We start from the raw sequence: 25,376 nt of genomic DNA on the forward strand, positions 1-25,376 counted from the left end.
CTAACAGTAACCCTAACCCTAACAATAACCCTTACTTTTACTTTAACCTAACCCTAACCCTAACAGTAACCCTAACCCTAACAGTAACACTAACAGAAACCATAACCCTAACTGTAACCCTAACCCTTACAGTAACCCTAACCCCAACAGTAACCCTAACAGTAACCCTAACAGTAACCCTAACCCTAATAGTAACCCCAACCCTAACAGTAACCCTGACCATCACAGTAACCCTAACCCTAACAGTAACCCTAACCCTAACAGTAACCCTAACCCTTACTGAAAATCTCACCCCAACAGTAACCCTAACCCTAACAGTAACCCAAACCTTACCCTAACCCTTACCCTAACCCTAACAGTAACCCTAACAGTAACCCTAACCCTAACAGTAACCCTAACCCTAACAGTTACCCTTACCCTAACCCTAACAGTAACCCTAACCCTAACAGTAACCCTAGCCCTAACAATAACCCTTACTTTTACTTAAACCTAACCCTAACCCTAACTGTAACCCTAACCCTAACAGTAACCCTAACCCTCATAGTAACCCAAACCTTACCCTAACCCTGACCCTAACCCTTACCCTAACCCTGACCCAAACAGTAACCCTAATCCTAACCCTTACAGTAAACCTAACCCTTACAGTTACCCTTACCCTAACAGTAACCCTTACTGTAACCCTAAACCTAACCCTAACTCTAACTGTAACCCTAACCCTAACAGTAACACACAACCCTTACGGTAACCCTAACCCTAACCCTAACCCCAAACCCTAACCCTAACCCTAACAGTAACCCTAACCCTAGTAGTAACCCTAACCCTAACCGTAACCTTACCCTAACCCTAACCCTAACAGTAACCCTTACTGTAACCCTAACCCTAACCCTAACCCTAACTGTCACCCTTACCCTAACAGTAACACTAACAGTCACCCTAACCCAAACTGTAACCCTAACCCTTACAGTAACCCCAAACCCTAACCCTAACCCTAACAGTAACCCTTACCCTAACAGTAACCCTTACCCTAACAGTAACCCTTACCCTAACCGTAACAGTAACCCTAACCCTAACTGTAACCCTAACCCTAACAGTAACTCTAACCCTAACAGTAACCCTAACCCTAACAGTAACCCTTACTGTAACCCTAACCCTAACCCTAACTGTCACCCTAACCCTAACCCTAACCCTAACAGTAACCCTAACAGTAACCCTAACCATCACAGTTACCCTAACCCTAACCCTAATAGTAACCCTAACCCCAACAGTAACCCTAACCCTAACTGTAACCCTAACCCCAACAGTAACCCTAACCCTAACATTAACCCAAACCTTACCCTAACCCTAACCCTTACCCTAACCCTAACCTAACCCTAACCCTAACCCTAACAGTAACCCTAACCCTAACAGTTACCCTAACCCTAACAGTTACCCTAACCCTTACCCTAACAGTAACCCTAACCCTAACAATAACCCTTACTTTTACTTAAACCTAACCCTAACCCTAACAGTAACCCTAACCCTAACAGTAACCCTTACTGTAACCCTAAACCTAACCCTAACCCTAACTGTAACTCTAACCCTAACAGTAACCCTTACCCTAACTGTAACCCTAACAGTAACCCTAACCCTAACCCAGAACCCTAACCCTAACCCTAACAGTAACCCTAACTGTAACCCTAACCCTTACAGTAACCCTAACCCTAACAGTAACCCTAACCATAACAGTTACCCTAACCCTAACAGTAACCCTAACAGTAACCCTAACAGTAACCCTAACAGTAACCCTAACAGTTACCCAAACCCTTCCCTTAACCCTTACTGTAACCCTAACCCTAACCCCAACTGTAACCCTAACCCTAACAGTAACCCTAACAGTAACCCTTACAGTTACTCTAACAGTAACCCTAACAGTTACCCTAACCCTAACAGTAACCCTAACCCTTACAGTAACCCTAACCCTAACAGTAACCCCAACCGTAAAAGTAACCCTAACCCTTACCGTAACCCTAACCTTTACAGTTATCTTACCCTAACTGTAACCCTAACCCTAACTGTAACCCTAACAGTAACCTTAACCCTAACAGCTACCCTAACCATAACAGTAACTTTACCCCTTCCCTAACAGTAACCCTAACCCTAACAGTAACCCTAACCCTAAACGTAACCCTAACCCTAAGAGTAACCCTTACCCTAACTGTAACCTTAACCCTAACCACAACCCTAACTCTAACTGTAACCCTTACTCCTTACCCTAACCCTAACAGTAACCCTCACCCTTACAGTAACCCCTAACCCTAACAGTAACCATACAGTAACCCTAACCCTAACTGTAACCCTAACATTAACCCTAATCCTAACACTTACCCTAACCCTTACCCTTACAGTAACCCTAACCCTAAATCTAACCCTAACCCTAACAGTTACCCTAAACCTAACAGTTAGCCTTACCCTTACCCTAACTGTAACACTTACACTAACCCTTACCCTAACTGTAACACTTACACTAACCCTAGCTCTAACTGTTACCCTAACCCTAACTGCAACCCTAACCCTAACCCTGACCCTAACCCTAACCAACCCTCACCCCAACTGTAACCATACCCTAACCCTACCCTAACCCTGACCCTAACCCTAACTGTAACCTTAACCCTGTGTGACCCGGCTCAAATCCCCACCTTGGCTGGTAGGACCTTATGTGTGAAGTTTGCGTGTTTGCCCTGTGCATGCAGGGTTGCCTTGGGTCCTCTGGCTTCCTCCCACAGTCCAAAAACATGCTCACCATGTTAATTGGTCACTCCAAATTGTCCCTAGGTGTGAGAGTGTGAGTGAATGGTTGTCTGTGTCTGTGTCAGCCCTGCGATCAACTGTCGACCAATCCAGGGTGTACCCCGCCTCTCGCCCAATGACAGCTGGGATGGACCCCAGCTACCCGCGGCCCTAAACAGGATAAGCGGTATAGAAAATGAATGAATAATAATAATAATTAGAACATTTCTAAATGAGATGTCAAAAAACAGACGGACACAGATTCAGGTTTTGGAGCTTTTAGTTCCCCTCCAGGTAAAAAAACACAAACACTGTACAGACATCAAACTGCTGCACATCTCCTCTGCTCCTTCTTCACTATAAAGAAATGTTTTTAGAAGCCACAGTGCTTCAGCACAACACTGGTTAGAAAGGAGACGGTTTCCACTGACCACCAGGTGACTTCAGAGACTGTTTAAATAAAGATTCACAAAGAATAAATTAATGTGGGATCCTGTACAAGCAAAGAGATCAGTTCATGGAGTTCTCTGCAGACGTGACTTGAAGAATTATTTAGTGTTTCTCTTTCCTCCTTTGTTCTCTCACAGTCTGCATCCAGATGTTTGTGAGTGCTTGGCCTTTAATTCACAGATTTCATAAATGCTCAGATCACAAATGGGGGAGCGCAGTTTGAGCAGAGTATGAAGCCGCACCCTGTTAATGCTTCAAACTAAACTATGACAAAGTGCACTCGACAGGATAAATAAACACACAACGACAACATTACTCACACATTCACAAGTCTGATCTAATCATGGGACAGAAAAATGTCCAAAATGACGGCAAACCACTTTGAGTTAATGTTTCACACGGACGTAAAGACAGGGTGGAGACTCATCGATACTGGCTCTATTAACAGACTAATAACACATTAACACACACACACACGCTCTCTTTAATCTGTTTCTCTTCATCTCCTCTTCACATTCTGGACTGACTTCACAGGTGAAATAAACATTTAAACTTTCACTTGATTTGATCTCATTCCTCTGTCAGAAAGTCATTGCATTCATTTTGGGCCTCTGGTTATATGACTAAAAAGTTTTTCAGTTTTGGTCAAAGAAACTGTAAAAGCTGTGTTGAAGACTCTGTGGTGTGTTCACCAATATTTGGGAGCTCAGATGTTACTTAAATTTTCTAAAAACATCACGGAAAGGATCCTCATTGACGGATACATCTCTGTTTTATCTTAATGAGCTGGTTTGAGGGCTTCTTAGTCTGCCAGTGTTTTGATTCCCAAAAACAGGATTACCAAAACAAGCTGACAGTTTGAGGCAGTGATGGGCCTGGAACCTTTGTGCCCTGAGGTTAAAGATGCTTTTCAACCACAGGAACTTCACCCTGGAACAAGGGATCTTTTGAGGAACTATGTGCTTTTTGACCATGGGAACTAGGATGTAAAATTAGTTTTGGGATCACTGATCTACCCCTTGAAAATACCTTGCCAGGTTCTTTACAAAATGTCCAGTTCACAACAGCTGTTCAAACAGGAAACAAGTCCTCATGAATGCATCCTAGTTTAGTTTTATATACACCTGTAAAAATTTCATTATCTCCTCATCAGATAAGTATCTAACAATGATCTAAAACCATTACCAGAAGGATGCAAGTTGTAAATGAACAGGCTTAATTTTTTAGCTGAAACACTGGTTGATCTTTGCCGTCTTCATGCTTTAAAAGCACAGCAGTCAGGGTTTTGAATCTGGTCTGGTGTTTCTGAAACCACATTTATTTTAAAAAATCAGTCTGCAGTAAAATTAAGCCCAATCGAAACATGGACATGAAATAAGCACAGTCTGAATAACCTTAATGCTAACAGGCTAACTGTTGTGCTTCACATAAAAAGGCCTGTTTTCTCTTTCCATGGTGTCATTTTTACTGAATGGCTTTTGCTGTTGTCTTACTGCCCTCTACTGGTCTAGCTATGTGCTGCAATTACCTTTTTTATTCTCCTCTATGCCTCACTGGACCTATTTGTCTGATCTAACTTGGTCTTTGGCCTGTGGTAGAAACTAAACGGCAACAGGAACCATGCAGTTTCTGGAAATGTTTTACCAGGAACTTAAATTCATGGACCTCCAGGTTGTAAAGCACCTTTTGTTTCCAACAGAGCATGTTTCTTTTTCTTCATCTTTCTAAAACAGAAATTCTATCTTTGATGTTGATGATGGAAAACTTATCTGAGCTGAACAGGATGATATTGCAGTCACAAAAGCCTGACATCCTCTTCCTTTTAGTCATGTGGACAAAACTGTGTTAAAATAAATCCTGGTCTACATATTCTAAACGTAGTCCTTAATGGAAGCAGAGGGGGGGTTGTTTCAAACACCTGTAGGAAGCAGCTTCTTGAGAATTAAAAACAGATAATTCAGCCGTTAACAAAAGCTGTTTTCCATCACTTCCTTCCTAACATGACTAGCTCACAGAAATTTCTGTCAGAAATGCAAAGACATTTGTTTTTCCCACTGCTGCTTCAAAAGTAGTAGATGTTTTCTGTCCTGGCTGACCTTTATTTTCCAACATTCACTTAAATGAAAATGTGGCTCCAGCTCCTTATAATCGTTATGAGCCTGTCATGCTAAGCCCCCACCAATCAGAGGAGAGTAAACGGTTCCAGTGAGCCGCTGGAGACGATGGGACATGTTTTTACAGCCTCAGTCACGTCCTGCCAGCACAAACTGCTCTGATCTGAACAGTCAGTAAATCAAATATCATTTTTGGGGTCTTCAGTGTACTTCAATCAGACAAACTTTGGGAAACAAACTGTGATGCCAGAAATGGAAAAAGTGAACCCATGTGTCTTTGCATGTTCTGTGATTCATTAAGCCACATGAAGAGGCCATTAAGCTGCCATCCTTAGAAACATCTCTGGTTTAATACGACACTTTGGAGTGGGGCATTACAAAATAACTCGATAACTAACGGAAAGCTTTTCTCTAACAACTGTCAGACATTCATGAGCTCAGTTTCTGCAACATTTGGATCCAGACTCAGTGCTCGGACTGGACGTGTATGACTCTGATTACAGACTGTCACTCTCCACATGTTTTATGTTACTCGCTCTGGAGGGGAGACCAGTGAGCGCTCCAACAATTAATCCCCCACCGCCGGGCACGTTTACTTCCTGGGAAGCAGCGCTGCGAGTCTCTGCTTCTTCACGGGCAGAAAGTGGATCTCCTGTGAGCTGACCTTCTTCAGTTTGATGGCCCTGTTCTTAGGGACCTTTTTCAGCGGGTTGTTGGGGTCGTGTGGCTCCGCTTGAGACGACGATGGCATGGCATAAATCTGCTGCAGAGATGCCCCCTGGCTGCCATCGCGTTTGATGGAGAAGTTCTTGGTGGAGACCCCTGAGAGGCCTTTAATCTTCCCGCAGAGGATGGCAGGAATGGCGTCCTTCACTGAGACGATGACTTTGGCTGTCTGCGAGGTGCTGAGTATCTCAAGGTTTCCTGCCCCGCTTATAGAAGCCTCCTGAGAACCAGATCCACCTGGACTGCTGTCCACAACCCATTTGTGTTGCCGGCTGAACTGCAGGGAAGCCAGACTGCCCAGGAGTTTGGAATCTAGACTTTGGGAGCATTGAACACCCAAAGACAGAGAGGTACCACTTGTATCCTGACTGGAGTGGAAAGCTACCGCTCTGTCACATTTCTTCCTCACTCCAGGCACTGACAGATCCAGCACGCTGTCCTGCTGTGGGCTGGGAGACTCCTGTTTAAGTTCAACAGGACATGCCCTCAGAGAAAGGTCCAGAGCCTGCCCGTCATCTGCAGGAAGCGAGGAAGGAGACACATTTTGCGGCTGGAATGAGGGTATCGATCTGCTCGCAGGCGACACAGTAGAGGTAGTATCTTTCGGAGATGTCTGAGTGCTTTTACTCACAGTGCAAACTGGTTTTGGCATGTTCCCCTTTGAGTCCTCCGTCTGAGGCACGGGAATGGGGATAGGAAGGGGGACTGGCAGAGGCACTGGCAGAGGGATGATGACAGGATAGGGGACCAGTAGTGTGGCAGGAGGGACTAAAGGGGCCAGAGGAGAGGTGTAGGGAGGCGTGAGCGGAGGCAGTGGGAAGAAAGGCGAACCTGGGGACTGACATGTGGGTGACCCACCAGCCTGAGAGGGGAAAAGATCCTGCAATATGGCTGCAAAAGCTGGATTCTGCAGGAGCGAGAGCAGGTTGGCTTCTTGTGTTTGTGCTGCTGCTTTCTGATCCACAGGTGGAGGTAAACCAAATGCCAGAGGGTTCTGACACAAGACGTTGCTCTGGATCTGAGGGCAGTTGGCGTTCTGAGGGAGCACAGCCGGATTCATGTGCTGGAGGACCTGCTGGTCCAAGACCAGGGGGAGCGAGACCGGGCTCTGGCTGGTGATCAGGTACGGTGCTGCCCCCATTTGGCCGAGCTGAGGAGCAGCAGCCCCAGCCATCTGCAGGTGAATGGGCAGCATCAGCGGACTCTCCCCCAGGCACACTGGGTGCAGCACAGTTGTGGCGACTTTAAGAGCTACCCCTCCTGGAGATTCAGTGCTAGGACTCACCACTGTGGGTGCAGGAGGATCCACCAGGTTAGAGAGTCCACCTTTAGCGTTACTGCTGCCACCATCAACAGCTTCCTCAGTTTTACTGGAGACCTCTCCTCCTCTGCCTCCCTCCATCTCAGCACTGCACACCTCAGTCTGAGACTGGGTTGTAGAAACAGAAACATCGTCAGCGCCCTCCATCGTTCAGTCTGAAGAGTCAGTCCCAATCTTCATCAAGGGTTAGAGACAGTCCTCATCCATTATTCTTCCAGACAGCCCTGAAACACAAAAACAAGAACGTTCAATGACGAGCTGAAGATGGAGAATTTCACACATGAAGACAAACTGTACAGAGACAGAGGGGACTGGAATTTGAAGGAAGAATTCGAAAGAGATTCGACTTGAAAGACATTTGAAGGACATGGGCTGACATTAATCTCTAACCCTGAGCTCATAAAAAGAGAAATGTTTTTCTCTTCTCTTTTCATATTTTCTACATGCGTTGCAAACCATTTTTAGTCCTCATTTGTGCACCTCTTGCTGTTCCTCCCCTCCTCCACTCGTCTCTCCGGGTTCAGGTCCCCGGCTGATGGAGTTAAGCCTGAGGTAATAAGCCACATGCAGCTGAAGGGACGGAGGCTTTTCATTTGCACAACCAACGACCCCCTGAGCTCACATTTACATAGAAAAGGTCAGAGTGGAATAAATGAGCCTGTTTGTCATCTCTGATCAGTTTTCGTCCTGCTGGTTATGAAGCTGTTTTTGAGGCTGCCTGTGTTGGGTTTCCTCCTCACTACTTGACACCTCCACACGACACATGTCCTGCCTGCTCAGCCTGTCAACCTTCATCCATCTGAAGTGATCAAACATCCCGTGGGTGCCCGAGGACACAATGTGTCCAAAGTCAGCGCGGTCAATTATTCATGCCGATGGGAGCAGCAAGGATAATGTGGTGGAGTCAGAAGAAGAGGAAACCTCCAGACAACCTGAACACACAACAAACTTAGGATGAACTCTGAAGTGAAACACTTCAGCGAACACATGCAGTTCCAATTTTCTTCAATGAGCGTGACACTTCTTTCCCTGAAACGCCTTCATGTGGTGTCTGGTTGCCTGAGTGTGCAGAGAGGAGGACCGCTGTGTGCCCCCAGGCTGGCTTTATATTGTTCTGTAGCATAGATGACACATTGTAATGCAGCTCTGATGGATTACACGGAGGATTCTGAGGCCAGACAGTCGCCTGATAACCTTGCCGCTGTTTCACACACGAGGAAAGGTCTGGGAACCTCGTGTGTGTGTGCACCTTGGGAATTATAAAACAAGCTTTTACACACCCTATAAAAACCCAATATCAGCTGTTGCATTAATAGCTTCACATGTTTGTTTACTTTTTCCCCTGAAAAGGCCTGCTTTCCTAAAGACTCAGTTTCCCATGAGCGCTATCACCTGCTGTCATTAAGCCATGATTCTTATCAAGGCATGCATTTGTTTTGGAATCAAATGAATGGAGATGAGATCTTCTTTTTAGCTCCAATTTTCCTTGTTCAAGACGTAAAGCAATGAGGTAATGTATTTACTTACACAGAGCTATTATTTTGAAACTCAGTGTGTAGTTTAGTGTCCAGAAGTTAAGCGGATTGTCTGTTACTGTTGACGTGCCTTCAATGTGAAACGTTAGTGAATATCCTGCCAGTCATCTACCAAGCAGAGCTAACGTAACCTCACTCTTCATTTTATTGATAGACTTATAAGTTTGAACAGACCGCTGCAGAATAACTGCTGACTGTGAGTTGGAATGAACATTATCACAAAAAGTTCAACCTTTTTTTTTTTTTTACTTTTGCTGTACCACCCCCCTGTTTCTCTTTCTTCTGCTCTTCTATCTATTTCTGTCTGACAGTTTGGCTCCTGTGTCCACCATCACTACCAAATAAATCACGGAAATAGTTTCCAGCAGAGAAAAGGTCAGTTATTGCTTTTCTGATGATGATATAAAACTGTGGTCTAGTGTAAATGACAAGTGTTAAGGTATAAAAATATGTGCGGTTTCTTAAGCCGCGTTTCCACCCAGCAGTCCGGGTCGGTTCGTCTCGGTACGGTGCGCTTTTAGCGGCGTTTCCACAGACTCATCCCGGGACGGATCCCTAAAAACCGAGACGAGCCGTCCCACTTTTTTGGGACCCTTTCGTATGGGTGCCAGACTGAACCGATCCGCTCTCGGGAGGTGGAGCAACACACTGCAGACGGATGATTGGTCAAAAGAATCGTCACTCACCCCGACAGCGGCTGCATTTCTCCTTGCGGCTCACAGACTTCTCTGAAACGAAGCTTGATTGCACTTTGTAACAGAGAGTTTCATGAAAATCACAGAGAGGACGAAATGCCTGCATGTCTTCCATCCGTGCTCTTTGTTTACTGTGTCGCGTTTTCTTCTTTGTTGGATTTAATCGCGGGGTAAGCTGCTACAGCGTCGCGCTAATGTTTACCAGCTGTGGCTTCCAGCATCCGGCTTACACGCCACCCACCACGAGAGGGCACAGTTTGCTGTGGAAACGCAAACGGGATGAGACTTAACTGTCCCAAACCGTCCCAAACCGTACTGAACCGACCCGTACTGCTTGGTGGAAACGCAGCTTTAGATACCCAGTTACATGTGGATATGGCCTCAGACTACACACCATAAGTAGATATGTGTTTGACCTAGGCCTGTCACGATAACAAATTTTGCTCGACGATAATTTTCCAAAATATTATTGCCGATAAACAATATTATTGTCAATATTATTTTGATTTTTTTTCCATTTTTTCATTGATGTAATTATGATAAATAGGATAATAAAGTGAGTACACCATATCAAAAGCAAGAAACTTTAATTTCTTAAGAGTATTTAACTGTAATTAAAAGGTCAGGATCTTTTAAATAAAATAAATTAAACAAAAAATACAATAAATTTAACAAACAAGAAAGAGAAAAAAAAACAATGAAAATGAAATGGACTCTCTCTAGAAAAAATACATGTCAATGAAAATAATTAATACTAATCAAAAACACTAAAACATAGACCCTGTCTCTAAAGAAAAAAACGAAACTCCCCAAAAAAACCCAACAATAAAAACTACAGCCTAAATTAAAGGGAGTTTATACAGTTCCTGAATTGTTTGTAACATGTCCTTTTTCCCAGTCAATCCGTACTGTCTGTCAAACATTTTTAACATTTCTGGCTTTCAACCGTATTGAAGGGCTGCATTTCTTTGGCAATGTAGCTGTCTTTGAGCGCCCACTATTTGGCGCTTTTATTTCTTTTTACTTTGCAGACCAAAAGCCTCAGTAAGAGTGGATTGTCAAAGAACAAGGATCCGCTGCACCTCCCTCTTCTTCTTCTTCGTCGCCACTATTTTCAAACAAATGCGACATATCAGCTCGTTGGTGTTCATGAGCTCACACTTCGTTCATTCTGATAAAAAACAAAATATTCCCACACTGGGACTGTGGCAGGCGGCTTAAGAACCGTATCTTTCGTGCCATCACTCATATCAGCATGTTTCCTCCTTACCCCTCAGGACGCTCGCTTCAGCTCTCTGTGTGTACGTGCAAGCAGCCCCGTCTTCACCCCAAAGATTACATTTTTGACAGATGCTCACTCCGCTATAAATCCGCTAAATCTGCTATAGAACCTATGCACCCCAATGTTGGGAAAGATAGACGTAGTGAGCCATCTTCTCATTCAGCCTCTTTGGTCAAAAGAGAGCAGGAAAACAAACATGCATGCACATGTCAGTTTATCGAGGCTGGCAAACTTACCGAGGACGTTTTTATTTATCGTTTGGTTAATTGATTTATTGATTATCATGACAGGCCTAGTTTGACCTGAACGTGGATACTGAGAAATAACATTTATACTTAACCAATTTTCATTGCTGATGATCTCATTTCAAAAAGCAGATTATCCATCCATCCATTTCCCATACTACTTATTCTATTCAGGGTCGCAGGTGACCGAAGCCTATCCTAGCTGTCTTGGAGCGAGAGGCCTGATACACCCTGGACTGGTTGCCAGTCAATGGCAGGGCTGACAGATAGTCAACTTTTCACACACATACTGATGTGGATTATGAACAGTCAAATACAGAAAAATGAGACGACTTCAAGATTACTTATAAAGTCCTTACAGGGACTTAAATTACAGTGGCCTCATTTTAAAGTTTTACAAATGCAGAAATGTGTTAAACTGCAGTCTTTCTGGTACTTGTACTTCCTGAAGAAAAAGATCTGATGCTTTCAAAGCAGAAGATATAAAAGTCCGTTCCTTGGGTGATTAATTGACTTATCAAAGAGATTCATGAAGATTTTGATCCCTGTTCATGATCCGATGTTAAGAAAGATCATTCATCCAGGACAGAGAAGCAACTAACACTGCTCCATTAAGATGACAAAACACTGGTTCTACTTGAAGCCGTCATGTTTTCATCAGGCTCATTTGCTTTCCTCCTGACAGGCTTTTTCACTTGAACATAACTGATGGTTGAACATGATCCAAACTGAATTTTTTAAGGGAAATGAATGCACGTAACAAAGAAAGAGTCTAATGCTAATTCAGAATCACCAAACAGCTACCAGCATGGAAAAACTGGGTGGGTTTCTCTCTGAATATGACGACATTTGCACTGCATAGCTGCTTCCACTTTGTTTACGTTTACACTGTCCCATTAAAAATAAACCATAAATATCCTGCAGGACAAGTCTCTTCATGAAAGAGGCTCATCCTGCAGGGTGTGTGGGAATACAGGCGGCTTCAAACGGACGAACCATGGAGGAGTCCATGCAAAGGCCTGGGAACTACTCAGTCACATTCACATTTACCAAGAGAATGTGACAGCTGGGGTTTCTTCGATGCTTTCTGCTTCACTCTGACTTTTGATTCCAGCGTCTAAAAATAAACATAATACAGAAAGTGAGTTCCTGTGTTCTAAATTAAGCTTAGATAGGAAGTAAGCGACCATTCATGTTTTCCACTGTTTGATGTTACAGTTTTACTTAAATTCCAGGAAGTCTGAAGCAAGACATTTCCTGCTTGATAACACGGTCATGAGGTCCATGACTCGATACAGCCTCGCCAGCTAGCATGAATGAAGTCTTTCTTGGTTAAAGCCCCTGACTGTCTCCAATGTATTGGGCAGACTGTGCACTAATAAACCCAATTCTAATCTTCCCTCTGAATCTGGTGGTCTGAGGAAAATACCGCCCCTGTTTTAGCTTCAGAGTGATGAAAAGGAATAAAAAATGGAGTGGTTAAGAATTAGTCTGAGCTCTCAGAATGCTTGGATGTTAAGCAGTAATCAGCTGCAGGGTGACACGTCGTTCTCCAGCGTGCTTCACAGCTCACTGCTCCTCATCACATGAATCATGTGAGCGAGATGTCAAACTCTGCAGAGGGAAGTTTAACCAGCAGAGAGTGGAGGGAGCCAAAGTACACAGAGAGTGCGTTCATCTCTGTTTCTTTCCTTCTCACACTATCTCAGTGTGCGACTCTGCTTTGTCTTTGTGTTATCACAGGGGGAGAAGGTCATGGAGTGGAGTCACGCACAAGTCAATGAACCCTCAGACTCCTGTCAGTGTGCCAAAAAGTCAGCCTGATGTACATGTCTGGAAAATATGATCAGAAATATGAGCCCGGAAAGACGAGCTGTGTCCAAATATATTTAAGAGTTTTACATTATAGTTAACTAAATACTGAAACCTCATTATGACCTACAACAGCAATCCAGACCATCAGATCAAGGAGAGGCCTTTGTTTGCCAGTCAACTGTAAAACCTGGACATAGCCTCAGTGACATCACCTATTGGGCTCTGAAGAGGACTTTTGTGGCTCGAAGCTGGTGGTTGCCATATTTAAAGAGCTGACTAAAAGTAACCCATTATCTTCAAAACCTGAAAAAAAGATAAGTAAAGGAAGCTGAGACAAGTCCTGGGCCTCTGTGAACAGCCACACAGTTCTTACATGTCATTAAGCTGTTCCTCTAATAACACAAATCTATGCTCAACTCTTGGTCTAAATATCTTCACACCAGCTGAGTAATGAAAAAAGAAACAGTTAAAAAAAAAGATCAAATTTTGTATTTTTTTGAATGAAAAAAAACAATGCTATCCATCTTGGTATTTTGACATGGGTGTTAATGGAGATTCGTTTGGTTTTGGAGCCAGCCTCAAGCAGGCGATTTAGGAACTGCACTATTTTGCACTAAGCAGAAAATAGAAAACTGCAGCAACAACCTTATTCAAATTCAACAGCCAGAGTAACTGAAGAGGAGGCACTTAAACATACTGAGAGGAGGATCTGTTTTAATTGGAGTGCAGTGCCACCTTCTGGCCCAGAGTCTCACACACACTGTTGTGAAGAGAAGACTTTAAACAAGGAGTGTGTTTGTTTTGGAAGTGGAGATTGGGTGAAAAAAAAAAAACTTTGCTCAAGACAACTTTTCACCAGACACAACATTACGAGGTGAGCTATTAATCAGCAGTTACGTAGTGCTATGGTTTGAAATGTGACAACAAGCGAACATTGCAAGTTTGTACCTTAGTTTAGTAGCTGGCTATATTTAGCGCAGCTAGCAGCCCGGGACTCTGAGATGTGTACATAATGTGTAACATTAATGAATCCTGGTTTGCTATGTCCTGCCAGTCATCTATCAAGCAAACCTAACATAACCTCACTCTTCATTTTATTGATAGACTCTTAAGTTTAAACAGACCACTGCAGAATAACTGCTGCATGTGGGTTGGAATGGACATTATCACAACCAGCTTAGCCCCTGTGTTAGCCTATCGCTCAGGCTGTATCCCTCTCCCGTTTAGCTTTCTTCTGCTCTTCTGTCCTTTTTCTGTCTGACAATTAGATTCCTGTGTCCACTGTCACTACAAAATTAATCACAGAAATCATTTCAGCAGAGAAAAACAGATCTCTTTTCTCCCTACTTAACGTCATCAGTCAGCATGGTGTTGTCATAGAGACTTCGACTTGCAGTATATCAATCTGGTCCTGCTTGACCCGATAAGGAAGCTACAAAGAAGCATTTCAAAATAACCTATGTTATTGCTGCTGATAATCTCATTTTAAAGTGTGGATTACAATGAGGCATATCAAGCATTTTAAGATTACTTAATCACTGATTACTGTTGAAAAGTATGTGCAACAAAGCTGACTTTCTTACTCTAAAAACTGCACACCTTTCACACTTCATGTGTGTTTTAACAAGTAAGACATGGGCCTGGATTTTAACTCAAGTAAAAGAAGCAGCAGCAGAACATAAGGTGGGACAGAGTGGTGAATGAAAACTGACCTCAGAGAAAGACACACCTGCAAGAGAGCTGAATCAGCCAACTTAATTAATGAATAAAGAAATAAAGGCTGATAACATAACTACTGCCAAATGATAATATTAGCTTTAGCCTTAGTCCATTGTTCACTGAGTAAATAGTTTATTCCATCGACAAAATATCCATAAGAAATAGGCCTGCATTTCAGTCATAGTATCTCTGATGCTTTTACTGGTGGATGGGATGTTAGGAGGGGCTGCCAGCTGAGCTGCAGCAAACAACCACCAGTTTTCATCTGTGTTCACTCCAAGGAGGCTTTTACTGAAAGATGAATTAATGGCACAGACGTAAGCAACTGCACAAGGTAAACAAAACCAGTAAAAGCTCTGCACTGAGCTGTTTCATGTCACTTTTACATTTTTTCTGACAGGATCCAAAAAGTGCAGAACAGGAAAGATGCCAGTTAATGATTCACTTTTCTGCATGCAGCTAAAGTGCTGACTGTCCGTTTGTTTTTACATTTCTTTCAACTGTTTAATTTAGTTTTAGATTCGTCCATATTTGTTTCAATTAGTCCAATAAGTGTATCTTTCTTCTCAAGATGAAATTCATCATGATCTGGTATTGAATGTGTGTCACTTGTCATGCAGACAAACATCTCCTCAGCACTCTGTTGTGCATGTGGTCGAAGAAATGTGCTACCACCTCCTTTGGTTCAGACAACAGCAGGATGCAAAGCTGGACACTGGATCAGATCCAGAATATTGGGCCTAACAGTTACACACAGTACTATCTCCAGAAGCAGCTTTATTCGTCTTCCTGAACAAGCTTGCTGACAAAATCAAACTCTCTCGTTTGCACTTGATGATAGAGTCTGAGTTTGGGTTGTTTCAGACAGCCTCAGTGTGATGCAGCTTTCTTTTAAAGTGAGCTAATGTTACAAACATGCAATACTAACAGCCTCATCGTTACATGAATGGATGTGTTTCTTCTTCTCTGATGAGACCGGCAAGTAACATACGTAATGCCGTCATCTGTTAGAGGTTTGTGTTCACCAGCCAGAAACAGTTAATTGTGTAAATAGTCAAGAAGAGACCAAACAGAAAGCCAAATGAAATCCCTCCATGTCCCCGTTACAGTAATGATTTCCACATTTCCTCTTTCTTCCCCTCCCTCGCCCTCGCCTCATTGGTGGAATGCACGCCGTACTAAGTCAACAGCAGACAGAAAACAACAACGCCTCAATTTCAATTGCATTAAACCGCACCGTGGTCCAAAAACATCACAAGCACCACTCTCCCTCTCAGCTCGCACTATCATTCCTGATTGTGTGTTTGATTTAGAGTTCAGAGCAGGAGGGAGAGACAAAGAGGATGGATGGAGCATGGCTGATGATCGAAAGGTCATCGCCCCCCAACACCCCTCCGCTCCAATAGCCAATTACATCTCATTAGTGAGACACATGGAGCCTCATCATGAGCTTCACGTCTTTAAACCCACGCAGGCTGCTCCCACATCGCTGCAGATTTTCTCTTGCTGCTGACAATCCCCCAAATCCCACAGCAATAGTCAAATGTGATGAATAATTTAACACGAATCTCATCACACAGTTTGGATAATCATCGTTGTGTAACCAGTAAATGTTTCCTCCTGTTTGTGTTTGTGAAGTTTTCATGGTGAGATATTTATTTAATTACATTCATACTCTAGGCTTACAACACAGGTCAAGTCATAATCTCCCCTGTAATTATTATCAAAGAGATTTTTGAGCCAGACATTGAATATTAGCCTGCAACAATAAATCAGATTAGAAATAGAAATAAAAATCAGACTAACAGCTGCTTTGTATAGGTTTGATGGAGACAAAAAGAGAAGTCTAAAACATAAATTTTCTAAACTTCTTGCCTTTTCGTCAGAATAAACAGCAAAATAACTTGTTAATTTCTGTTTAAAAAAATACCAAAACAATAAAATGAAAGATTGAAAGGTATGGTTGTCCTTATAAAATAATGTCAGCCACTTGATGCCGAGTGCTTTAACAGTTTAGAATAACAAAACTAATACAGGAGAGTCAGGTGCCCCTGGAAGGTTTAGGTCTTTAAGGGTTAAACCACATAATTATGAAATGATGCTGGGAGTGTTAGAAGCTGGTTTCACAGTTTGGTTGAAGGAGATCTTAAAACACTCTCAGCACTATATGCAGCATGAAGTAGATGCTGGAATATGATGATTTAATATTTAACTATCAAACTTCTCTAAAAACAGCCGTCTTCCTTCCAAAATGGTGTAAAAAGAAAAATTCACAGGTAAAAGATTTTACTTGCTCTATTGTTTAATTTTTCCCATCATTGACAACAAATCATTGATGAACCGGTACCGGACACCTTTCGTCTTCGATATTAAAATACCACATTATCCACACTTTAGGAATAGCCTAATTAATAAACCTCGCATGTAAATACACAGAGAGTGTAACTGTTAAATAGTGTTTTTTCCTCATTCTTGTTCTGACATTGTTCGTGTGACAGGACACCGATGAGTGCAAACGCTCAATCGGAGCCCAGTCCACTGTACCCGGCCCTGTGTGACCCTGCTGGGTTCATCTGAGGGTTAAATTCCTTCCTTTTTTCAGCTGGGGACATTTTTATTTCCCCACAGACGGCGTTCCAGTCCTCCCAGACTGTGAATCCGGTCTCTGGCGTGTCTGGTCCCCCTAAAGCCGACGGTTCGCCATGAAAAGCTGCGCGAGGCTGTGCGCCGCGGCGTATGCGCCCGTCTCCACACCTCACACGGTAACGTGCAGGGCCGGTGGCGCGTGACGCTCCGCTGACATAAAGACCGTGAATATACGGCACAGAGAGGGGTCCTCGTGCCCAAAACGCTGCGTGTTATGTCTAAACTTCCTGTTTTTCTGGCGTTATTAAGAAAAGGAGCTCGCACTGACAGACAGTACGCGACACAAGCTAGCTGCGCAAATCATCTTTAAAATAAAAACATCTTTCTAAAAACGCGTTTAAACCAAAAACCGAGGCACCAGCATAATAACACCCAGGAATTCACACGTTTCTGTGAAAATGATTCTACGTTTCAGTGTGTGAATGACGTAGAGATTAGAAAAAGCCCTGGCTCACCCCGTTTCATCTCCTTCCCTTTAATGTGATTCTCCTTTTAGATTCCAGTTCAGGCACAAACACGAACATTTACTCACCTTTAAAGCAGATCAGCGTGTGAACAGCTCTCAGCAGCAGCTGCTCCTCCTCAGTAAGCAATGAATGATGTGCGTTAATACTTTAAAAATAAATAGATAAGGCTTCTATTTATCTCCTCATTGCGGTCCGTCGTAGCGACTCCAGACTGAAGCTGCGCACGCAGCTCCGTCAGCGGGTCCTCCCTCCCCCTCTCCCTCCCCCCCGCACGGGCACACATTCACACAAATAAATAAATGAATAAATTATTTCTGAACCCCAATATTTTCCAAATTTAAGACACTCCAAGTCAATAAAAAGTTTCAAGATTTACTTATTTAAATCAGAGTAACTAATTAAATCTAAAATAGCAATTCCTAAAAACAAAACTAAAGAACATTTTCAGTCGCTAATCCGATTGTATACGGAACATAAATCAAGGCGGTATTTAGTGATAAGATTTCCAATTAATTAACGCCACTAAATTAGAGTTAAAGCCGGTGATTAGTTCCCAAACTGAGGGTTACAGCACCAACAATGGTCGCAATTTAATTTTATATGGTCATGTAGTCATCAACAGAAGAGAAAAGCCTTGAAACAATTTACTAAAACACAAAAAAGTCCAACTTTTCCATCTTGTTTCTCTTAAAAATAGTTCAGAAAAGAAAGATTTTTAATTCACAAGATCTATTTCTTAAATACAATTAACATAGATTACAACAAAGATGATTACCTTTGTGTTATCATTTAAGGTTTTAAAATTAACTTTATCCATGGACCTCCTCACTGTTCCTACCTGACCTGAAATAAAAGGCAGTGTGGACCGTGCAAACACTGCAGTTTGGATGGAAAGAAAAGGGTGTCACCACAAACTCTCGTGAAATTGAACTAAATAAGTAACCCGAACCTATCCTGATCATATAGACCTCCAAAAACCTCAGCTCAGTGAATGGGATGACTTAAAAACATAAATTTGAGATGAAGATATGTTTTTTAAATCCACAGTAGGTACAAGAAACCTTAAATTCAGAAGGTATGACCAAGAGGGAATATAAAAACATGATTTATGTGTTTGAAATCCCCTTAAATAATTCTTTATGCTTCCACATCAGACAGTCCAGTCATGAATGATTTCCTGGTGAGAGGGTGATGACAGAGGCGGAGGAGAATTAGTTTGGCAGCTGGGGATGAAAGTCTGGCGGTGACAGGCCCGGGTGAGCAGGATCCCTTGGGTCTCTGTATCAGTCCTGGCCAGCCTCGGGCTCTGCCTCCAGGCCCCGGGGCCTCTCATTGTTCCACAGGGAGGCTGTTTAATGCACTATAATGAGCCTCACAATATACCCTGGTGGCCTGGTGGTGGCTTTGGTGTGGTTCCCTCTTCAGAGTCCCTCCCCCCTCTGTGTCTGCAGCCCGCATCACTCAGATATGGAAATACAGCTCCGATTAAACCTGGAGGAGGAGATGAGGAGACACGAGTGGGCTGAAAAATGCCCATCCTGTGCTGAATGGTGACTTTCACATGTCACTGCCACTAGAAGGCCCCACTGACCAGAGCATACCCAAGTGGCAACCTCTGACCGTAAATGAAGCCCATGCAGAAATGCTGAAAAACCGCAACTCCTCAAGAGTCCACTTGAGGTTAGCAACAGAAACACTGGAAACCACATACACACCAAGGCTAGAAAGTAGATTTATAGTCCTGTACAAAAAAATAGGGATGTCCTGATATTACATTTTCACTTCCGATACAATACCGATACTGCAGCATTGAGTAGTACCGATATTAATACAATACGATATCAGCATTAAACATGCATACTTTTATTACTTATTTTGTAGTGTGTCTGTCATGTTAGAAAAGGCTTGATTAAGTGATATTATTCAAACAAAGAACAGTAATCAGCAACAGAAGGTATGAGGAAAAACTGACCTATTTATTATTAGCCAATGGGTAACAGAAACTGCTTATATCGGAGATTTTAGATGCATTCCGATACGATACCGATACTTGTTTTTTTGCTGATATCGCACCGATATCCGATATCAATATCGGACTGGGACACCTCTACAAAAAAACAGTCAGCACACACCGTATCCTCCTAAGACCCAGCATCCACATATGTGGACAATACATTTCTGCCTCTCAGACCCATGATACTTTGTTTTTTAAATTTTGACTTACAAGCCACATTTAGTGACGTTGCCCACATCATCTTTTGGTGAAATTTAAGTACAATAACACTTGACTTAACTAATAGCGAACTCATAACATAACTAACTTAACTTCCCGTACAAAGACCAAGTTAAGGAATTATACATAGGTCTTACTTAATCTAAATAACAGGGTGAAATTAAAAAAAAAATGCGCACCAGACAAAAGTTGGGTCTCAGGAGGATATGGGGACAAATTATTTTATATCTCAAAGTTATTTCAGAGTTACTTGTGAGTTTTTCCCATATGACGGCATGGCTGACTTGAATGACTGGCAGGAACCCTCTATCTGTCTGTAAAGAGGCTTAAGGCCCAGCTCTTTGCCTCATATGAATTCAAACTACGTTAGGTTGAGTCAGTTTTTCAATCATGGCTCATGTCAACAATGGGCTTCAAAACTTGAAAACAAAGTATTTAATAAGTTTACAAATGGAGTTAAAGGGATATTTTAGATAAGAGACACTGGGTAATTTAATTGACCTCTTGATGCCTGTTGTTACTAATTTGAGACACACCCTGTCAGGTCTTGATGCAGCTGAGATGACCTTTTTATCCCACTAATGCCTATTGATTCATATTCAACTCATACCAAGGTATTGTATCTAATGCAGCTTGTCCCAATATATCGGCCAGATGGTGAACTTAGGCAGTACAGCAGTTAATTTGAGAGGCTTTGACCCAAGCCCTCATCGTGGTTTAGGAGCCAGTCCTCACTGAGGCCTACAGTGATATTGCCAGAGGTGTGCGCTCCTCGTCCTGGACTATGTGTCACTAGTTTATAAAAAGCCAAATACAGAGCAAGTGAAAGTTACCTGAAAGCAACTTCACTTGAACAGCAACCATCATCTGTAATTATATTAACGACTGAAATGACAAAACGCCATCCGAGAGTCTTTTTCCTGGCTCTTAAGTTCAGAATACAGTGGTTGTCATCAAGAGGATAGAGGAGTAAATCAGTTCATCACATAAGCTTGGCTGCTGTATAAGAACGACCTCATTTAAAAGATGAGAGATTGTTCTCCAGCCACATTCTAAATCTAATTTTGGATGCAATACAATGAGACTCAATCAATCACCACTAATTAGCCTCATTTGCATTGCCTTTCTCAGCACGGACATGAAAAGGAAAGGTCAGATGATGAATAAACGTGGAAAATGTAATAAACCTCTCCTTCTAAAACCCTCATAAGAACAAACAGGAAAAATGTGAGGACCTGTGAGAAAATCAATGAGGAGAGCTGATCGACTACTATGATTACACACTGGCAGCAGATAGTTGTTGTCTTTATTGGCTGCTGTGTTTTTAATGTGTTTGTTTGTCCGTTGTGTCACAAAATGCTCCTTTAGAGATATTAAAGTTGTCTTAGTCTAAGTCTCATTGTACTCTCCAAAATCAGTTACCTCTTTGCTCCTGTAAAAGTCAAAATAACACTACCCTGCCTCTAATTTACCTGAGCTGTACTTTCTTTTCATCAGACCTGAATCATGGTCCCTGATGAGAGAAAGCTGTGTGTCTTTCTTTCTCTGTATATTCCCACATTGATAAAAGTCACGACTGGCTGACATTTGCTTTAAAGACTTGTAAACCGTCTACTGTACTGCCTTTAGAGGGTAAATAATGACACAAACCCTGAAGACAAACACTGATAAAAAGAAGTCTCTGTTGTCTGCTAGCTTCAAAGCTTGTGGGATAATCATGCATGCTTTTATTTTGTAAAGCTAACACTAGTTTTTCTCTTTATCTGGTACATTACTCTCTTTGTAATTCATCCTGAATCATGAGAACCAAACCCTTGATTTCTGCCCCACCCACCCACTCCACTGTGATCTGGGGTCAGAGGTCACGGTCAGCGTGGCCTTTGATGGGAGCAAAACAGTCCGCAGCTTTGTTTACCTTTTAGCTCAGTTGACGTTCACACACGGAGAACAAGGCGGTTTTGTCTGTCAACAACGCGATGGACATGAAACAGAGCTACAGGGAGAGTTCACCCTGTCTGTGGAGCTGGAGCACAGCCATGACCGTGACATCATACATGCAGAAATAACATGTTCTCATGGTAACACAGCTACACCTAGAGTCCATTAGATATGCAGAGAGGGAGAGGAGAGGATGGGACAAAGGAGACTGATTTGGATCTATACTCAATTTGCATTAAATTACCCAGAAACCATCTTGCTGTGGACTTGGTTGAAGGGTGCCCTCTAGTGTTCATCCTTAAAAAAGTTGTGTTTAATGTTTTTTTATAAGACAAGGTCAAAAAAGCGAAAAAGAAAAAAAAGAGATTCATGTGTGAAACGTCTGACGCTGTGAATCCAGTGTACAGAAGAGAAACTTTTTTTGTTTTCAATAATTCCTTCATCCTGATTTTTCCACATCTTTCCTTGTTCAGATCCAAATATTTTTTTTAAGTTTTCTCTTTGAGATTGCTTTAAATTTAGTCAGGAAGAGTTTAATGATTTAAATGTGGAATAAATGAAGTTTTACTCAAAGAGAAATGTATGTGTAAAGATTATTGTGCCTTGTTTGGAGCTGTTGCTGTTTTTTACTGTTTTACTTCTTTTACTGTTTCGTCATGTCTATTGACAATTAAGACTTAATCTTACTTCAAGATATCTCTCCTGCAATCAAAACAGTATTGTGAATTCTACTGTAACCACACAATAGTTGAGAGATGAGATTCCAACAAACAGTGTTAGACCAGAATCTTGTAATGCAGTTAGACCCTGCTACTGATGCACAATAGTCACAGCAGTGGGCAGCAATTTGAAGTCATTTTCCTCAAAATGAAATGGTTCCAGTGGTGAAACTGCATGTCAGGCTTTCTATATTATGTCATTTTGCCTAGGGCATGGACTTTTATTTCGATGAAATATAAATTGCCCAAAGTTAAAAAAAAGAAAAAAAAAGAAAGTGTGAATATGTTAAAATGTTTTGAATAGCATAATAGAAAGAAACAATTATTCAAGGATTTACCAAAAGATTTATAAATTCAGTCCATACCCTTTTATGCTAAATACTTAAGCACATGTACTTCACTGGCGTAGACATGTCTGTAATTTTTTTGAAAAGATCAGATATTTGAAAAAAAAAAAAACAAAAAAAACAAAAACAAAAAAAATAACTTTTTTTCCCATGGCCTAAGGAAAATTATAAGACAACGAAAAAAAATTGTGGGCACTGGCTTGCATATTTTGCGCATCTGAGGGTTAAGCTGTACTCAGAGAAAAGATATCGTCCCCTTCATTGTAGTAAGCCAAGATGTCCTGCTAACATTGTATCCCACTTGGAGTTCAATGCAGTCATCTATTTTGCTCTGTCTATCTATCAAACGAAACGTAAGATTTACCTGCAGGCACAGAAAATAACCAACCAACACAGCACACACTATCTGTACATACTGTTAAGTCTGTTTTTAAGAGCCTCTCCTATGGCCTCTCCCCAGTTTTAACAAATGCAGCGCAAAATATTTCATAGGCGATTGTAGTGTAATTAAAACAAAACGTAGCCCCATAGACTGTAAATCACGTAGCAATGTATCCTCGGATTCTCATGATAAAAGGTATTGAATTATGGCGTTATACTTTTCAGGAATTTAAAATATACAGATCGATCAGTCGGACCGTTTTCTTCGTTGATAAATTATCTTTTGTGAGACAAATCGACGGTCAAAATACCAGATTGTGTGGTGGACTTTGAATTATCTCACTCTGTAGCTTTGCACTTCAAATTTTAACAAGTGCGAAAAATTAATTATTCTACATTTAAATCCGAACACATGCCAGTATGCTTTTCAATCATAGATTTCCATTAGCACTGCCTGCATGTGAGACTTGATCGGCAGTTGAAAGCGACCTCAAGCTACAGAGTTAGCTGGCTAACAGGTTCAAGTAATAAGCCGTGGGCCGTGAGCAGTCTACGGCATAGGTGCAGAGCTACTAGCCGGACGGTTTGGGTCAGGTATACGTGCTAACACCTGCCAATAACGTAACACAAAAACATAGAAAATGAATTACTCACCGAAAAAACTGCAGCGCCGACTTCTTGGACAGTCTGTCAGTAAATTCCAAGGCACAGCGGGACATTTTCTGATTCTTTTATGACGAAAACAGTTCAAGCTCAACTACACGATCTGTAACCTAGCCTCCTAGCAAAAAAAGCTAATAGCTCAGTTGTCAGTTATGTCAACCGGGCCCTCATTTATGCAGATATGGGAAATCGATAAATGTGGATATAATCAAAAGGGTAAATATTAGAATTTAACATGGCTGTGTGGCGATGGTGAAGCCAACTTTTAAGACTGAAGCCGTTTGTTGAACCAGGCTGTAAATATGCTTTTTAATGCCGTAAAAGTCCGTTTTTTTGGCTGGGTGTCTACGTGACTTCTGGTCTTTCTGCAGCCAGCATCAAGTGGGTTCTCGACGAACAGAGCCTTTTAGCACTTCCGCATAGGCTTCATGTTGCCTGGATGTTACCCCTTGGTTTTAGTCGGGATGTATCTGGGTATCCACCTTTGGTCATTAGGTGAAGGCTGGCTACAGCCAAAGATAAGGCTCTGATCCTGCTTACTACAGTCGCAAGAAAAAGTATGCGGAGCCTTTGGAATTAGTTTTATTTCTACATAAATTGGTCAAAAGATGCGTTTTGATCTTCATCTTAGTCACAACAATAGACAAACATAGTCGGTTTGACCCTGTATTGCTGAACGTATCTCATTTGGTACATGAGTTTCAAAGACCCCTGCCTCATCAACATGATATATTATTTCCTCAAAACCTGTAAAATATGTGACCAAAAGTATTCTAGCCCTGTGAGGATTGTTACTCACAGGGCTCACAGTTGTGTTTTGGCCTTTTTAAAAATGGTTTCACTCATGAAATAGCCCACCCAATTTTCAGGAAGTTGCAATAAGAATAACATTGAAATCATAACTGTTTTTTTTTTAAATAAGTTTGTTCTGCACTGAGAGAATTTATATTTGCAGATAAAAAGTTGCCAAAACTGCCCAATTTATCAAATATGATGTAGAAATATATCTGTGAAAAATATGTGAAAAAAAGTACAAAATATCACAAGACAGGTCCAAAAAGATTACAGTTTTCTGGTTAATTTTAAATGTGTCAGGCTTTACGAGGTTAAACTAATGTCACACAAACATCTACAAGTTTTCATGTTTTTTTCAACACTCCATGGCAATTTTTAAACCATTTCTCTGAACAAAACAGTTTTAGTTCTTTGATATTCTTGGTGTATTGGTCATGTTGTAATGTGTATGATCATATGATCAGGTTGTTTCTGTTTTTTAAAGGGCAACTCCAGTTTTTTGACACCTTGATCTTATTT

General features: G+C 41.8%; 1 protein-coding gene across 1 annotated transcript; it reads right to left on the bottom strand.

Annotated features, from left to right (window-relative positions):
• Nucleotides 1-3,036: 3,036 nt before the first annotated feature.
• rai2 (retinoic acid induced 2) lies at nucleotides 3,037-17,990 on the bottom strand. The gene is made up of 2 exons (XM_074669070.1): nucleotides 17,847-17,990; nucleotides 3,037-7,601 (listed from the first exon to the last, which is right to left on the bottom strand). The coding sequence occupies exon 2, from the start codon at nucleotides 7,522-7,524 to the stop codon at nucleotides 5,923-5,925; it is 1,602 nt and encodes a 533-aa protein (XP_074525171.1). The 5' UTR covers nucleotides 7,525-7,601; nucleotides 17,847-17,990; the 3' UTR covers nucleotides 3,037-5,922.
• Nucleotides 17,991-25,376: the final 7,386 nt, after the last annotated feature.

Source organism: Halichoeres trimaculatus, unplaced genomic scaffold, assembly GCF_033239565.1.
Source record: "Halichoeres trimaculatus isolate MK-OKI-2021-1 unplaced genomic scaffold, fHalTri1.1 fHalTri1_scaffold_4, whole genome shotgun sequence".
Classification (NCBI taxonomy): Eukaryota; Metazoa; Chordata; class Actinopteri; order Labriformes; family Labridae; genus Halichoeres; species Halichoeres trimaculatus.

Excerpts from the sequence above, each read along its gene's own strand:
- rai2 (XM_074669070.1), bottom strand. The coding sequence starts at position 7,524 with ATGGAGGGCGCTGACGATGTTTCTGTTTCTACAACCCAGTCTCAGACT.